The sequence below is a fragment of the Mus pahari genome, chromosome 22 (assembly GCF_900095145.1).
Source record: "Mus pahari chromosome 22, PAHARI_EIJ_v1.1, whole genome shotgun sequence".
NCBI classification, from domain to species: Eukaryota; Metazoa; Chordata; class Mammalia; order Rodentia; family Muridae; genus Mus; species Mus pahari.
Genome location: NC_034611.1, coordinates 47493313 through 47509990, shown reverse-complemented (window position 1 = coordinate 47509990; position 16678 = coordinate 47493313). Strand labels below are relative to the sequence as shown.

Genomic DNA, 16678 nt, shown 5'->3' with positions numbered 1-16678 from the left:
AAAAAAAAAAAAAAAAAAAAAAAAGACGGCTGAGTCTCTGGCTGGCTGGATTGCATCTATAGAGATAAATTTAAAAAAAAAAAAAATGTCGAGCATGGTGGGACACGCCTTTAATCCCACCCAACACTCGGGAGGCGGAGGCAGGTGGATTTCTGAGTTTGAGGCCAGCCTGGTCTACAAAGTGAGTTCCAGGACAGCCAGGGCTATACAGAGAAACCCTGTCTTGAACCGCCTCCCTCCCCCCAAAAAAAGATTTATTTCTTTTTTTATGTGAGTACACTGTAGCTGTCTTCAGACACACACTAGAAAAATGCATTGGATCCCCATTACAGATGGTTGTGAGTCACCATGTGGTTGCTGGATTTTGAACTCAGGACCTCTGGCAGAGCAGTCAGTGTTCTTAACTGCTGCCATCTCTCCAGCCCCTAGAGATAAGTTTTTTTGTTTTGTTTTGTTTTGTTTTGTTTTGTTTTGTTTAAAGGAATGACCTAAGGGAGAAAAAAAATGGGGGTACAGAAGTATGGACTAGAAAATAAATACAAATGTAAACTGTTTTACTAATTTTATAACCACAGACTTGTACAGAGAATGAGGCCTGTACACAACACAACAGATTCAAACGAGGTGTTCCCTTAGCAAGGCTGAAGATTCAGTCTCTGGTATTTGGAATTTAGGATGCAGTCCTTGTTTTTGGATGGATCACTGGGTGTTTGGCACAGTCCATGCTTTTAACCATATTTGAACAGAAGAATGGCCACCTGACCCAGGTAGAAGTAGATGGGGTGTTTGGTTTCATGTGTCACATAACTACCGAAGTTTCGGCCCACAATGAGTGCCAGGTAGGGTTGTACTTCTTGTCAAACTCCTTCTTGATATGGGCCGCAATATCCTCTATGTTGTACTTCTCCAACGCCTGGGTAGCGCACTCCACCGAGTCCTGTTGCATCTCTTCCGACATGTCTGCATTTTTGATCACCGCCTTCCGGTCGCACACGGTTACCGTGGAGCAGAGGCCAGCCGGCTGCTGCGAGCTCCTAGGGAAGGTGCGGGCGCCGCTCAAGCAGCAGAGGACAGCCGGTCGCCACCGAAGCCGTGGCGCATCTCAGAGATAAGTTTTTGAATATGAGAAAATGAGACCTCTGTGTCTACTTTGCTAGTTCGGTCCTAGGGGTGGTTCTGAGAACTTAACTGCACATGGCCATGGGGTGGCACTGTGCTCCCACATTTGAGCTGAAACAGACCTCAGCTGATTCTTACGGGCTGACAGCATAGAATACACCAGGAACTGGAACAGAGTTCCTCTGCTATGGTTTGTCTTTGACCCAGCTCCTGCCTGGGGCAGGACCAGGCACGACACAAGGCAGATAGAGCCAAAAGTACACTCATTCCTAAGGACCTTGCTCATGGCTTTTTTGCCCACCGGTCCCAAGCTCACACCACCTTCATCCTGGTCCTACTTAGGTTATATAAAGTCTGGACCTCTCCTATTTCTTGGAGTTGTTAAACTAATATTGGGAGAAACAAGGTTATATAGTTAAACATTCTAACAAATACAAAAGGCTACGTGCATAACCTTATTTGACAATGTCATCAAAGGTCTAGCCAGGCACAGTGGCTCATGCCTATAATATCAGCATTTGGGAGGCAGAGGCAAAAGGATCTGTGCAAGTTCCATGCCAGCCAGGTGTCCATAGTAAGTGTAGACCAGCCAGGACTATAGGATGAGACCTGTCTCAAACAACAAAAAGCATCAACAATGTGAAACCCAGGCAAATTTGCCATCTTAATACCTTCTCTGAGTTCTCATTACCACCATGGTGGCTGTGACAAGCCCTAGCTGCAGCCTCTTGATCTTTATAGACAAATTCTACACGGTACCCAGCTCTACCTCTAGTCCAGGATCACGTGGATATCAGGGATTGATGTCCATATGTCCCATTACCTGTCTTATAAAGGACTATCCTCCCTGCCCCCATCTCTGTTGTTAAAGCCAGTGGCCATTCCATAGTTTTTAACTTTTGTTGTTGATACTGGAACTCAAATCTGAAGTCTTGTACATTCTAAGCACGTGTTCCACCACTAATCTAGTCCCATGGCCCTCAACTTTTGATACAGATATATCTCTTAAAACAAATTTGGGCTTCAAGGATTCTTTTTCTTTCTTTCTTTCTTTTACATATATATGAAAACACTGTGGCTGTCTTCAGACACACCAGAAGAGGGCATCAGATCCCATTACATTTGGTTGTGAGCCACCATGTGGTTGCTGGGAATTGAACTCAGGACCTTCTTAAGAGCAGTCAGTGCTCTTAACCACTGAGCCATCTCTCCTGCCCCCCAATTCTTTTTTTTTTTTTCCTTATTGATACTTTACCCCTTTGTTTTCCCAGATCCTTATCTCTTTGCAACTTTAAATGCCATCTACAGGGCTGAAGGGATGGGTCAATAGGTAAAAGTACATGCTACGAAATATGAGGCCCAGTTTTCAGATCCCAGCATCCATGTTAAAAGCTGAGCATAACCACCTATGTGCCTATAACCCCTGCAAAGTTCAGGGTATATGGGGGTTTGGAGGGGTCTTGCTGGGGTTTGCCAGTCCATAGCCTACTTTCCAGTTCAGCGAGGTACCCTGTCTCAAGGAAAAAAGGCAGAAAGTGTTGGAGCAGGACCCCTGTGTCCTACACTGGCTTCAGCATAGATGTGTACAACATACACTCAGAATAAGTAGCATCTATGTATCGTTTTGTTTCTTTGTTTTTTGTTGTTGTCTTGTATGTTTCTTTGTTTGATGAGACAGGACTTCTTTGTAGCCCTGGCTGTCCTGGAACTCACTAGGTAGACCAGGCTGGCCTCGAAGTCACAGATCTATCTACCTCTGCTTCCTGAGTGCTGGGATGAAAGACGTATGCCACCACTGCCCGGCTACATATCTTTTTCCCCCCCTTTGTGTGTTTTTCTCTTATACAATACATCCTGCCTGGAGTTTCTCCTCTCTCTACTCCTCCCAGCAGCCCTCCCTCTCCTCCTCTCTCCCCCAGATTCACTCCTCCCCTGTTTCCCTTCAGGAAAGAGCAGGCCTCCTAGGGATACCAACCAAACACAGCATAACAAGATACAAGACCAGACACCAACCCTGATATCAAGGCTGGACAAGGTAACCCAGTAGGAGGAAAAGGGCCCCAAGAGCAGGCAAGGGAGTCAGGACAACCCCAACTTCTGCTATTAAGAGTTGCACAAGACCACCAAGCTGCACAACCATAACTTATATGCAGAGGACCCAGCACCGGTCCATACAGGCTCTGTGGTTGTCACTTCAGTCGCTGTGAGCCCCTATGAACCTGCTTAGTTGATTTTCTGTGGCTGTATTCTCCTGGTGTCCTCACTCTTCTGGCTCCTACATTCTTTCCTCTCCCTTTCTCTGAGCTACATCTACATAGCTTGACCCCTATATATGAGTTAGCCTAAATCTCTTTCCCAGGATTTAGCTTTGGATACCTTATTCCTCAATATCTCCACCTGGTTGTTTAATAGGTGTCTCAAACTTAAAATGCCCAAAGCAAACTAATTTATTTCCCAAGCTATGTGACCCCCACCACCATGCAGTCTTTACCATCTTGGACTACACTTTGAAGTTCTTATACACCTAATGGTCTCACATTCAATCCATCCACAAGCCCTTGGTTTTTTTCTTGAAAATATATCCAGACTGCACCGGGTGTGGTGGCACATGGTGGTCACACAGAAGCCTGTAATCACAGCCTACTTCTGGGTCCAGGTCTTGTATGTTCTGATGTTCTGTTAAACCTTCTGGACACCTTCATTAGCACACTCAAAGGTATGTTTCTATGGTGATTCTGAGTTACCCTAGCTGCTATGCGGGTGCTGGGAATCTACCATAGATTCTCTGCGAGAATGGCCAGTGCTCCTAACAGCTGAGCCATCTCTCTGGCTCCTCATCTCTGCTTCTTCGCTGAGGATACTGTGTGACCAGCTGCCTCATCCTCATAACTTCCCTTCCATGATGGACTGGACCTTTTTAGGGAAAGCCAAACAAACCCTTCCCTTGAGTAGCTCTTGTCAGGTATTTTTCACGGTAACCAAGAAAATAACTAATAAGAACCCTACAGGCAGCCGGAGAGGTGGCTGGAAAGTTGAGAGCCCTGGCTACTCTTCCGGAGGACCCAGGTTCCATTTCCAGCACCTACCTGGAAGCTCACAACTGTTTGTAACTCCAGTTCCAGAGGATCTGATGTCCTCTCTGGCCTCCTAGATATCAGGCATGTATGTGGTACATGGACAGGCACACAGGCAAAACACCCAAACACATAAAATAAAATAATAAAATAACTTCATAAGCAACGAGTTACAACTCCCTGCCTGCTAAACCATCCTTGGATCCCTGTCCACAAAAGCATGAGAAAATAATCGCTTCTTGTTTGGTTTTCTAAACTGGAGAGAAGACTTTCCTATGCGACACGTAGGTAACTACCTACGTGTTCCTTCCCTCCCTAGACTCCAAATGCAAGCACTGATGTTTATCCCTCCTGATACTTGGAATTTAAACTAGAACCTTAGTATGTTAGCAAAGTACCACGGAGCTACAACTCCGGTCTTTTTATCTTTTCTCTTGAAACAGATCTTGCCAAGTTGCTCAGGCTGGCCTTGAACTCTCTGCTGCCCAGTCAGGCCTTTAGCTTGGTGTTTCTCTTGCCTCAGCCTCTCAAGTAGCTGCGACGGCAGGTCTGTGCCACCAGGCCCAGCTCCAATTACATTTTTCCACAACAAATACCTCCACCTGACACACATATATTTCCTCCACTAGAACAATGCCATGTAACAGTGACACTGTTTTATTTGGGCCTGTGCCCTACAGCGCCTGCCATAATGCACTCAATAAATGAGTGTCCGTTTCTGAAGGTCTAGGTCATTTTGCCTTGAGGTATAGGAAGCCTGAATGTGGAGGGGGGGGGGTAAGAGGCAGCCTTCCTTTAACGTAATTGTTGTTAAAGATTTATTTACTATATGTAAGTACACTGTGGTTGTGAGCCACCCTGTGGTTGCTGGGAATTGAACCCAGGACCTCCAGAAGAGCAGTCAGTGCTCTTAAGTGCTGAGCTTGCTCTCCAGCAGCAGCCTTCCTTTAAACCCAGGTCCCAGCCATCCTTAGCCCCTCCTTCACTGCTTCCTAGCTGTATTCTTCTAGCCCCGATTCCAAGGGTGGCTTCATTTTGCTTGACTCCCAGTATTTGGAGGTGAGTGAGGATGCTCATCTCCATGCCCGCCTCCCATCAAGACCCACAACAAGTCGTTTTGAACCTCTCAGAACTACAGTCTCCCGAGTCACTACACCTACTGCCCAGGAGGAATCCTGTTGGAGTTTTTTTGTTTTGTTTTGTTTTTGTTTTTGTTTTTGTTTTTTGTTTTTGTTTTGAGACAGAATTTCTCTGTATAGCCCCGGCTGTCCTGGCACTCACTCTGTAGACCAGGCTGGCCTTGAACTCAGAAATTTGCCTGTCTCTGCCTCCCAAGTGCTGGGATTAAAGGTGTGCACCACCATGCCTGGCTTCCCAGGAGGAATCTTACATCGCTCTCTCCAGGTACCTCTCAACAGCCAGTGGCAGTTAGGAGAGACAGGAGCAAGCTGGACCCCAGAGTTCTGTACATACATCTCTACCCTTTACCCTCTGGGTATCCACAACACCCCAGGACATGACCATCTGTCCCTCTGCGTGCGTTAATTCCACCAGTGAACCGCTCTGTGGTCCTAGCATGGTGGACGGTGGGAGCTCTGCAGGACGAGAGTGTCCATCCTCAGACACCCGTGAGTATAGAGTGGGGGTGTCTCAGTGCTAAAAAGGAATGGATCATCAAGGATCGAAGGAGTTGGAAGGGGTTGTGACTGGCTCCGAGATCTGATACGGAAGAGGAAAGGTTGGGGACAAATGGAATAAATGGTGAGCCTCAGCCCAGCCAGGGATAGCCATAGAGAAAAGGTACTTGATCCAGCAGCAGCAGCAGCAGCAGCGGGAGCTGGGTTTTAGAGTGGGGTGAAGAGAAAAGGCAGGGGATCAAGGGTGGCACCAGAACATGTGGTCTGGCCCAGAATGAGCTGAGACTAGGAGGAGCTGATGAACCAGAGGAGGATGAGGGAGGGGACAAAGGCCATGCCCAGATTCCTGCCATGTAGGGGCATTTTTGTCCTGAGGCATATGTGTCCCACTGGGTCACACCTGCTGCTCACCTAGCTTATGGCAGTCCTCATACCTTTAGCAAGTAGGTCTTCTTGACCACAAAGAGAGACTTGGAAATGCATGGGAGTACCTGAGAGGAATAGGGTCAGGCTGCTCAGAGGAGAAATGGTGGCCCGCCACCCAGGACTCCCAAAACAGAAACAGCATCAGGGGATTGTAGTGTAGGATAGGCCCAGTTAGCTCAAGGAGTCTGGACATAGAGATTTGGAAGTCAGGGCACATGGATGGAGAACGTGAACATGGGCAAACTGCTGATCACTGGAACAAAAGAGATACCGAGAAGCCAGGAGTCGCTAAGCTCTTCACTCTTCCTTCCACACGTACTTGGAAATCCTTAAGAGAACCAATGTCAAATGCGGTTTTTAAGAAGAGAAATGTGGCCGGGCAGTGGTGGCACACACCTTTAATCCCAGCACTTGGGAGGCAGATCCAGGCGGATTTCTGAGTGCTCTACAGAGTGAGTTCCAGGACAGCCAGGACTACACAGAGAAACCCTGTCTCAAAAAACAAAGAAGAAGAAGAAGAAGGAGGAGGAGGAGGAGGAGGAGGAGGAGGAGGAGGAGGAGGACAGGGACAGGGACAGGGACAGGGAGAAGGAAGAGAGGTGTGTATGCCTGTATTTCTCATGTGTATATCCCAATGTGTGTGCTTGTAGGAGACTCAGAGACTTCTCGGGGTGTAGGTGCATAGATACAGGGCCACTGGCATGTGCATACCTGTGCCCAAACTGACACATATTTGCAGATAGCACGTGGGCAGGGCATGAAGGAAGGCAAAGCTCTGTTCTGGCCAGGTGTTCCGCATTCATCCCCGCATCCTGCAGAGTGATTCCAGTGTGACCACAGCTTGTTCAGGCCCTAGACCCCTCGAGTCACCTTTAAACCGTAATATGTAAAATTGGGCCCGAATTTGTGACAAGGTGTGAACGGCGGGTTCTGAGTGTGGGTTTGGGGGACATGACTTGTAAGGCTGGGCGGGACCATGGGCCGGAGTTTACTAGCCGTGGTCTCCTCTTTCTCCCACGCGTGATTTCCCCATGGCTCTCCGGCGCCCCCCTCGAATCTGGCTGTAAGGAAGGTGTTAGACACCTGTTGGGGGGTTAAGAGCAGCCGAGCCCACCCCAGCCTCTTCCGCTGCTCCCTCCCACCCTCGCCCGCCCAGCAGGGCTCGGGTCCCGCCCCCGGGACCGCAGGCAGCCAAGCGACCGCCAGTGAGCGCACGGCGGTCAGAAGAGCGCAGGGCGGCAAGAGCGCACAGCGGGGACCCTGCGCAGGGAACCCAGCTGAGACAGGAGCCGCCCGAAAGGCGGCAGAGCAGACGGACCGCCGTGGAGACACCCGGGGCTTCGGGCGGTGCCAGGCAGGTGAGTGTAGCTGTAGGGCATCCAGACCCTGAGATCCGGGCTCAGTGACCCGCCACCTCATGCCCGTCTGGTCCTGTCCCTACCGAGACCCAGACACTGCTGCCCTCTTCTCCGTACCTCTTGGATTCCTGATTCTTGTGTTTTATGTTTTTACCCGGTTTTTACACCAGTGTCCTCTATTTTCTGTCTCTTTCTAGTCTTTTCTCTCTCCTGCGGCGTCGGTCTTCCCGCGTCTCTCTCAACCCATCTTGCTATCTCTTTTCAGGTGTCTGTCTGTCCCTCTCGTAGATATTCTCTCTCTCTCTCTCTCTCTCTCTCTCTCTCTCTCTCTCTCTCTCTCTCTCTCTCTCTCTCTCTCTCTCCCCTCTCCCTCTGCCCCTCTCCCTCTCTCCCCTCCCTCCCTCTCCATCTTGGTCCTCCTCAGTCTCTATGTCCTGCTCCTGTCTCTCCTCCAGTCTCCTCTGTCTCTATATCTCCTTGCCGTTGTCTCTGTGTGTACGTGTGTGTGTGTGTGTGTGTGTGTGTGTGTGTGTGTGTGTGTGTGTGATCTCCCTGCACTCTTCCTTGGTTTCTGTTACTCTTTCCAATTTGCTCGGCCTCTCCCTATCCTCAGTCCCTGGCCGTTTCTGACTCCCTATGTGTAGTCTCCATCTCTTTTGCTCCCTCTATTCCTCTCTCTGTTCCCTTGATCTGTTAATCCTTCCCTTATAACTCCACGTATGTCCCTGAGCATGAATGTCCATGATCATCTCCTCTTGTGTTGTAGGGTGTGGGTGCAGCAAGGCCCTGCACCCATAATTCCCTCCCCCACAGCCGGCCCTTTCCTCTGGGCCCCGCCTGGTACCAGGAGCCCCTCCAGCAGGGGGACTGCGCCTGGAAGCTGTAATGGAGGCCCTGCAGAGGCAGCAGGCTGCACGGCTGGCCCAAGGGGTGGGGCCCTTGGCCCCTCCACGCTTACCGCTTCCACAGCCTCCTCTGCTTGGCGCCCGGACCCTACAGGCTCCTGAGGGGGCTTTAGGGGTGGTTGGGGCTGAAGAAGAGGAGGGTGCTGAAGATGAGGAGGGAGAGACACCCTTAGCAGAAGAGGAGACAGCTGAGCAGAGCCATCCAGGAGCCCGATGTCCCAACTCACCTTCCAGCCAGTCTCCTGGAATCCAACCACATGAGTGGACCTACGAGGAACAGTTCAAGCAGGTAGGCACCCTCTCCCCACCTCAGCCAAGCTGTCACTCCTCTCTCCCTCTGGCAAAAATAGTCTACACATTCCCACATTCCTATTACCCTCTGAAGGATGTTAGAAACAGAGACCTAGAGAGAGATCGGAAGACTGGAAGATGGATAGTGATCAGTCAGCAGAGACACCCAGATATGTAGAAAGTACACAAGAATTCATTAAGAGGTAACAGAGATCATCAAAACATAGGAACTGACCATTTGTCACCATAGGAAGCCATCGACGAGTTTGAAAGGGAGATAGAAAGGGTGTAAGGGTCTTTGAGAGAAGGGGATCCCGAATCCAGGGAACCCATAGCAACACCAGCCCGTCTTCCTCTCCCGTATCAAGTCACATGGACCAAAGGGAGTGTCTCAGGCTGGCTAATGCCTTTGGAAGGGGAATAGGTTGCTGCTCCTTTTGCAGGCTGGTACGCCCATCCTCTTTCCTGCCACACCGCTCTGCCATCCAGTGTTTTCACCTGGCTTAGATTTCACGAGTGTCAGTTCCCAGCTTGTGCTTGCTACTTCAGCTGCAGTGTAACTGAGCCCCCCCCCACCTCCCCGTGCAAACTGGGTCTTTATGTGTATGACCTTAATCCAAACCCTTCCTGACCAGGGACGGTAGACCAGGCTGTCACCATGGCGTTGCTCGGAGCTGCGATTTCCAGCTGTGGCATTCTGGTGGTATTACTCATAGGGTATTGGTTTGGGGGTGTTCTCTAGAAGTGCTAATATGTAGCTAGTGTTCTGTAGCATTGGTGTAAGACCATGGATGTCACTTAGAGCCTTGTCACTCTGGAGATTCAGCTCCAGTGACTATTTCTCCAGGGCACTCCTCTGGGCTTATGACAAAGTGTGGGTATCATTGTAGGTACCCACATAAGACTTAGAACTCTGGGTCATGTGTGTGTAGCTCCAGAGTTGGTTCTCTGGGGTTTGATACTCATGGGAGGATTTGACAAGGTTCTCGTTGAGGGGTGGAGTGTTACTTGTGTGTGTGACCCATATCAAGCTGAGGTTGAGAATCTGTCACTCCGGGTCAAGGGCTCCATCATTCTGGAACTGTTCGTTTTTAGATGTGGGAGGCAATGTTGGAGGTGGGGTTGGCCAACAGATTCCTAGCGTTCTGACATCTCAGGTTCTGTGTCGTGTCGCCGGTGCCTGTGTGATAGCTTCTACGGTAGACACTGTAACCACCTCTGGAAGGAGATCAGACAAGATGGCTCCTATAAGGAGCTCCCTAGCACCCTGCCTGCCTGAACTCACCCCAGTTCATGTCCTGGCCCACGAGGATATGAATTGCATGAAGCCTTGTACAGATTAAGGGGAATGAATAAGTATCCATCAGTCTACACAGTGTGGATCACAGCCCCAGCCTGCCACCCCTCCTGTGGCTCTGAATGTCCATCCTCAGCTCAGGATAGTCAAGATCCTGCCCTGAAGAGCAGGCTGCGCCATGGAAGCACTACCCTGATTCTTCTCTCCCTGTATTTGCTGCCAACAGTTTGAGCCACCTAGAGGCACCACCAGCTAGGATAGGTCTCGTAGATAGATTAGATAAAGGCATCCTGCCCGTCCCTGGGGGTGGGCCTGGGGCCAGAGAATTGACATTCAAACTCCACTCACGCATTCACCAAATACTCTTGCCCAGAGTACCACCCAAATTGGGGCTCCAGAGATAGGCGACGGGGGTGGGGGGGTGGGCAGTGGAGCTGGAGAATAACCTTGGTCCTTCCCCAGCTGTATGAACTCGACGCGGACCCCAAGAGGAAGGAGTTTCTGGATGACCTGTTTAGCTTCATGCAGAAGAGGGGTAAGCAACGAGATGTGGGGAAAATACCTAGACATTTCCCCTACTGACTAGGTTTTGAGGAAGGAAGACCTCAGAATGTAGTCCCCAGGTGAGGCCCTCCCTGCAGAGGCCTGAGGTTGGTGGCACCTGTCCTTTGGGCCCTCAATAGCATCTTTAACCTCTGACCCTGCCCCCCTTCTCCACCAGGGATTAATTAGTGGTGGACCCACAGGCAGGTTAATGAGTGTGAGATCAATTAGGAAGGTGTGGGGGGGGGGAGAACTGGTCAGGACTGGTTTGAGAGAGCAGGGTCCCAGGAACGCCTTGGTTGTATACAGTGTACCCTTCTTCCAGCCTCATCTCCCCTCCATTTCCTTTTGCTTTAGCCTGGGGCACTCCCCACCTGTCCTGCAGCAGGAGGGAATCGAGTTAGACTGAAGGAAGGCTTTCCTAAGGGATGGGCTGGGGCCGTGTGAATTGGGTAATGGAGAAGGGATTTCTCCCCAGAAAATTTCAGTATTGAAAGCATACAGAAGGGGTCCAGGGGGGACGAGGGCGGGCAGCAGTCCATCACTTCCGCTTCTCCCCAGATTCATGGGTCTGAACACTGACTCATTATCTCTCTCTACAAAGCTAATTAACTCACTCAGAGCGCAGCCTGATAAGCTGCTAATTAACTGGCTGCACTGCCCCCTCCCAGGACAGCTTCTGGCCCAAGTCTCCCCAGTCCCCAACACAACGCTCAGCAAACGTCTTCTGGTCCCTTCCTTCCCAAGAGCCTTGGGTGAGGACCCCCGGTTTTCTTGCTCCCCAAGGAGATCTAGTCATGGTTTCCTTCTCTGCACCTTCCTGGGGACCTTCTCTCTCCTGGTAATGGGGTGGCTGTGGTCTGACAGAACAGCCCACACCCCGAGCCCTGCCTCCTTCTGCTCGACTGCAGGGGGAGGAGGTCTCTCGGGGCCGATAATTTCCCCCCATTAATCAGGCCGCAGCTAATTGTTCGGGTCCAAAGGCGCCGGTGGAAGGGGTTGGGATCGGTAAGGAATTAACTGGGGCCCATCGCTCAGCTCAGACAGGCCCCTTTGTCAGGACTGGCTGGCGGGGGAGGCTCGGCTGAGGAGGAGTTGGCTGGCCCAGGCAGGATCTGATTCTTCTGCACCTGCCGGTCCCCTGGCTTCCTGCAGCCTTTGGGGGTTGACGGTTTGGGGCGTATAGCTCTTCAGCGCATACGGAAGTCCTGCCTACAGCCAGCCCAGCAAACTAAAGAGTTAGGCGAATCTGGTTGTCTGGTAGATTAAAATGGCTTTTCCTTTTTACATATTTGGAAAACAGAGTTAAAACAGGCATAACATCTCCAGGCTATGAGATTCTAATCATTTCATTGGAGAATAGCCATGCACATCCTCTTAGATACCATCTCAGACTGTTCTGGGATACAGTCGCAGAGCTGGGTATTTTAACAGGTACCCTTTGGTCCCACAAAGTCTAAATATTTACCTTCTGGCCCTTTACAGAAAAACCAAGCTGATTTCTTGCCTTAGTCTCCTGTTCTTCCTGCTATAGGTGGGGTGAGGTGGAGGACTGGAGGGGGATTTCTCCGCCTGTAATTCTACCCTTCCCCCGCAGTCCTTTCATGAGACCTGTCCTTACCCAAGGACCTACCTAAGATGTCCTCGGAGACCTAATCTTACTGTCCTGACTTTGACTTTCTGCCCACTTCACACCAGGTACGCCAGTGAACCGGGTACCCGTCATGGCCAAACAGGTGCTGGATCTGTATGCGTTGTTTCGCTTGGTGACAGCCAAGGGAGGCCTGGTGGAAGTCATCAATCGGAAAGTGTGGCGAGAAGTCACACGCGGCCTCAGTTTGCCCACCACCATCACCTCTGCCGCCTTCACGCTCCGTACCCAGTGAGGACAGCAGAGGACCAGAGGGGCTGGGTGGGGCGCGGGAGTGGAGGGAGGGGCGGGGGTAGGACCATCCGTTGGGTCCAGCCTCCCACCGCCCATCCGTCCGCCCCTAGGTACATGAAGTATTTGTACCCATACGAGTGCGAGACGCGGGCACTCAGTTCCCCGGGGGAGCTCCAGGCTGCCATAGACAGCAACCGGCGTGAGGGCCGCCGCCAGGCTTACACCGCGGTCCCGCTCTTCAACTTAGCAGGGCCCACACCTCGGGGCGCTACTGGCCCCGCCTCGAGTCATGGCCCCGCCCCGACCGCGACCCCGAACTGCCCGGGTCCCACCCAGAGTTCTGCTTCTGGCTTACCAGCGCACGCTTGCGCTCAACTGAGCCCGAGCCCAGTAAAGAAAGGTACGCGTGGGGAGGGTAGAGTTTGGAGTCCGGCGTCTCTGAGAGTTGTGCACAGGGATAATCAAAATGTAGGGACTCAGGTGTGGGGGGCATTGTGATAGGAGAGCAGCAAGATCTGATGGGGCTCAGGGGGGTTGGAATCCCTAAGTTAGTCATCCTGAGCCTTGAGGTCAAGAAAGTCTGTGGAGTTTCAGGTCGCTTCATGCCCAGCAGTTTTGTTCCACAGCTATCTGCATAGGGATCCCATTTGGATGTAGTTTGCAACTTCTTGACTTATTTAACAACAAAGAGCAAAGAAAGCTTGCACATTCTCTGACCTAAACCAGTCCGGACCTATATATGCTGGCCCTTTTTTCTCCACATTCTCTAGGCCAGAGTCTTTGGATGGGAGGAGAGACTGAACCTGGTTTATCTGCCTGAACCACCTCTATTGGTCCCAGGTCTAGGGGAGAATCAAATGCAAACAAGGGTTGGTTGAACCAGAGTGGCCTGGTTTGTTTGTTTGTTTGTTTTCCAGAGGAGAGTGGAATCCCACCCCCTCGTCTGGCGCTCCCTGTGGGCTTGGCCTCGGAGGCTGCTAGGGAGAAGCTGGCACCGGAAGAACCTCCGGAGAAGAGGGCTGTGCTGATGGGCCCCATGGACTCACCTCGACTGGGGGCACCCCCCAGTTTCCTGCCCCGTGGCAAGGCTCCCCTAAGGGGTGAGGAAGGGTTTTGGGACAGTGAGTTGAGGGAAGCTAGACTCTTCACCCGCTGGATGTTGGAGGTGGTACAGGCAGGTCCCTTGATAGACAGACGCAAAGTTACGGTATGGGGTTCAAGTGCAGGAATGAGGAAGGGGTCTAAGTGTGAAATCTGCTTCCCCCAAATGTGACTTCCCTGCCTTCTTCTGGACAGAAGAGCGGTTGGATGGGCCCCTCAATCTGGCAGGCAGTGGCATCAGCAGTATCAACATGGCACTAGAGATCAATGGGGTGGTCTACACTGGTATGGGAATTATAGGCTGTCTATATTGGCATGAAGTTGGCGTTTACCCTGGCATGGGGAATTTTAGATTTTCTCTGTGAGCATGAGGTTCAGGAGTATCTGAACTTGCATGGGGGCTTAGAGGATTGTTGCATTAAAAGGGATTCAAGAGAATGTCTACGTGGCATGGGGGTCCCAGCATGGTCTATGCAGCATGGTTGCCATGGGATGTCTGCTTTGTCATGGATCTGTGAGTGTCAGTATTTATTGTGCACCTACTTCAAGCTACCCAAAATGGCATAGGAGCTTCTCACTGGCCAGAGGGACTTGACAGTGGTTTGTGGGGGTCCCACATTCTCTCGTTTATTTTTGAATTTTACATCTCTTCAACCTTTTATCAGGTATCCTCTTTGCTCGACGCCAGCCTGTGTCAGCTTCCTTGGGTCCAACCAATCCTCCACCTCCACCCTCTACAGGGCCCCCTTCCAGCACCTTGCCCTGAAAGCAGCTACTGAGAACCAAGAGTCCCAATATCATTGCTTAGGGCGGAGAAGGCACCCTTGTACCTTGATTCTTTCAGGATGTGACATCCACTCTGGGATCCAGTCCTGGTTGATGTCAGCATGCCACCTCCACACCAAAGGAATTTATTATTATGTTCCATCTACCTCACCATAAAAGGCAGACACTGCCTCTCTAGCTAACTCCAGCAGCATCTACCAAAGAGCTTCCCCCCATAACCCCTGTCACCTCCTCATGTAACCCCTATGTCAATGTCACCTTTGGTACCCCACCTCTTTGAGTCAATTCTGCTCCTTTTCAGGAAGCAGGCGAAGGATTGGATTTGAATGTGAAGATGTCCCTTGGGTTGCATCTGGAAAATAAAGTTATACTTCCCGTGTCTCCTGTGCCTCCTCCTCTTGCTTGGGTCTGGGAGGTGGGGGATCCACAGACTACATTGAGCTTTCCAAGTGGAAGCAGAAGAACACAGCTCCGAGAGAATGGAAGAGCATTTTTTTGGAGGGAAGCAAGCTTTCTCTACGTTGTTCCCCGACTGGTCTTGAACTCACTGTGTAGAATAGGCTGGCCTCAAACTTACAGTCTTCCTTCTGTCTCTCCTTTCTCTCCTAGTACCACCACACAGAGCGCGGTCACAAATCAGACTGTTTGGGTGTAAGTCCTGACGACAAGAGGTTTAGGTACAATTCACTTGATCTTTAAATGATTCCAAAAATTTAAGGTGTCTCTCCCAGGAAGCTGCCTACTGATCTATGGGTATGAACCTATCTTGGAATGATGTACATTTATACGCTAACCCTCAGGGAATTGCGGGGGGAGGATCTCTTCGTATCCTGGATTTAGAACTCTAAAAGTCTTGACAACCAAGTCCTGGACACCAGGCTAGGGCTAGGACCCAGGACGTTACCTAGGTAACCAGATTGCTTTGACATTAGTTATTTCCGACACCCAAAGCCTAAACAGTGACGTCACTTCCTACAAGGCGTGACGGTGCTCTCGGATTGGCTAGTCGTCTTATTTGGGCGGACGTCCCACCCTCAGGCCGTTCCGGGTTGCTGCGTCCAGGCTGCAGAAACGATGGCGGCTCTGACCGATGTGCAGCGGCTACAGTCCCGAGTGGAGGAGCTGGAGCGCTGGGTGTACGGGCCGGGCGGGACCCGAGGCTCCAGGAAGGTGAGAGGTCCGGTCTATTGATCGGTTTCTGGGGCAGGGCAGGACAGGAGCGGTCCACTGGCCCTGCCCTAGGGTCGGATGCTACCACTTCTGTCAGGTCGTCCTCAGCCCAGGCTCTGAAATAACAAAGATCTAGAACCTCCTGGTATGAATCGGACCCTCGAGGTCCGTTCCCGAGGGGATTGGGTGGGGGGGGGATGCTTAAGCCTTTTTGAGATGAGTTCGGTGACAACTTTCACAAAAACTCCGCGCGCTCACAGGCGTACTAAGGAGACCAAGCGCATTTAAAACCAGGTTAATGGGAGGAGTGTCATCCTAGAGCCGTGCAAAATTAATTGCTAAATGAATTGCGCGTGGACAGGAGCCCTAGAAGAGGCAGAGCACAGGTTGATAAAGGCTCCAAGGGGGTGAGCGGTGAGGTGTGAGCAGGCCCAGATAAGGAAGGTTAGTAATTGAGCCCTAGGTGTTCAGATGTGGGCGAACCTCGTGTCTGAATTTTGACAAAAATTTAGAGGTGCCCAAAAATCCCTTTTTACGATGTGGAAACCATTTACAGGAGCGTTTCCAGTAGAATTAGGAATGTTCTGGAACAAAGGTAATGATGTCTCTGTACTTTTTGTAAAGTTGTCACCAGCACATTCAGTTCCAATTTGAGAACTAACTTTTCGAAACACTATCTCCTTTGGCATCTATTTGTGTGCCTTCCCTCGTGTATTACTCCCTTAAATATTAGTATTCACCTTTTACACTAGCTTTGCGTGAAGTCATTCATTTCCTCAGTCTCCCCCTCCAGCTGACTCTTGACTGTTAGAATATTGTACTAAGTCCTAGGCAGGCTTATTCACTGCCATGATTTCAGTTACTTATTTCATGTTTTTATGTCTCTGTTCCAGACTTTTAATCTGAGAACCCAATTGATCTTTGTCTACTGGTCTCCTCCACTGGGCTATCCCACAGACATCTCAAGCTCAAACCCTTAACTCCTAACTGTATTCCTCTGCCTCTGCCTCTGCCTCTGCCTCTGCCTCTGCCTCTGCCTCTGCCTCCTCTGCCTCTGCCTCCTCTGCCTCTGCCTCCTCTGCCTCT

The 16678-nt window shown here is 50.8% G+C and overlaps 2 protein-coding genes and 1 pseudogene across 3 annotated transcripts in view; 2 read left to right on the top strand and 1 right to left on the bottom strand.

Annotated features, from left to right (window-relative positions):
• Window positions 1-504: 504 nt before the first annotated feature.
• On the bottom strand, window positions 505-7675 carry LOC115062908 (annotated as a pseudogene).
• Window positions 7569-14798, top strand: Arid3c (AT-rich interaction domain 3C). 2 transcript variants are annotated; one of them, XM_021221988.1, is made up of 8 exons: window positions 7569-7614; window positions 8428-8808; window positions 10570-10642; window positions 12349-12532; window positions 12646-12935; window positions 13453-13635; window positions 13832-13921; window positions 14302-14798. In XM_021221988.1, exons 2-8 carry the CDS (start codon window positions 8500-8502, stop codon window positions 14400-14402), a joined length of 1230 nt encoding a protein of 409 aa, XP_021077647.1. In that variant the 5' UTR covers window positions 7569-7614; window positions 8428-8499; the 3' UTR covers window positions 14403-14798. The 2 variants fall into 2 exon arrangements, with proteins under 2 accessions (XP_021077647.1, XP_021077648.1); XM_021221989.1 differs by lacking the exon at window positions 13832-13921.
• A 662-nt stretch (window positions 14799-15460) lies between these two features.
• Dctn3 (dynactin subunit 3) overlaps window positions 15461-16678 on the top strand; it is a 9049-nt gene continuing 7831 nt past the window's right edge. The window contains exon 1 of the mRNA XM_021222000.2: window positions 15461-15592. Coding sequence (XP_021077659.1) covers window positions 15497-15592 — 96 coding nt within the window. The 5' untranslated portion in view covers window positions 15461-15496. The remainder of the gene's footprint in view (window positions 15593-16678) is intronic.

What these genes read in the sequence shown, in the direction of transcription:
- Arid3c (XM_021221988.1), top strand. Translation starts at nt 8,500, where the DNA reads ATGGAGGCCCTGCAGAGGCAGCAGGCTGCACGGCTGGCCCAAGGGGTG. An exon ending in TGGCAAGGCTCCCCTAAGGG is followed by an intron (nt 13,636 to 13,831) that starts GTGAGGAAGGGT and finishes TCTTCTGGACAG; the next exon opens with AAGAGCGGTTGGATGGGCCC. An exon ending in CAATGGGGTGGTCTACACTG is followed by an intron (nt 13,922 to 14,301) that starts GTATGGGAATTA and finishes ACCTTTTATCAG; the next exon opens with GTATCCTCTTTGCTCGACGC.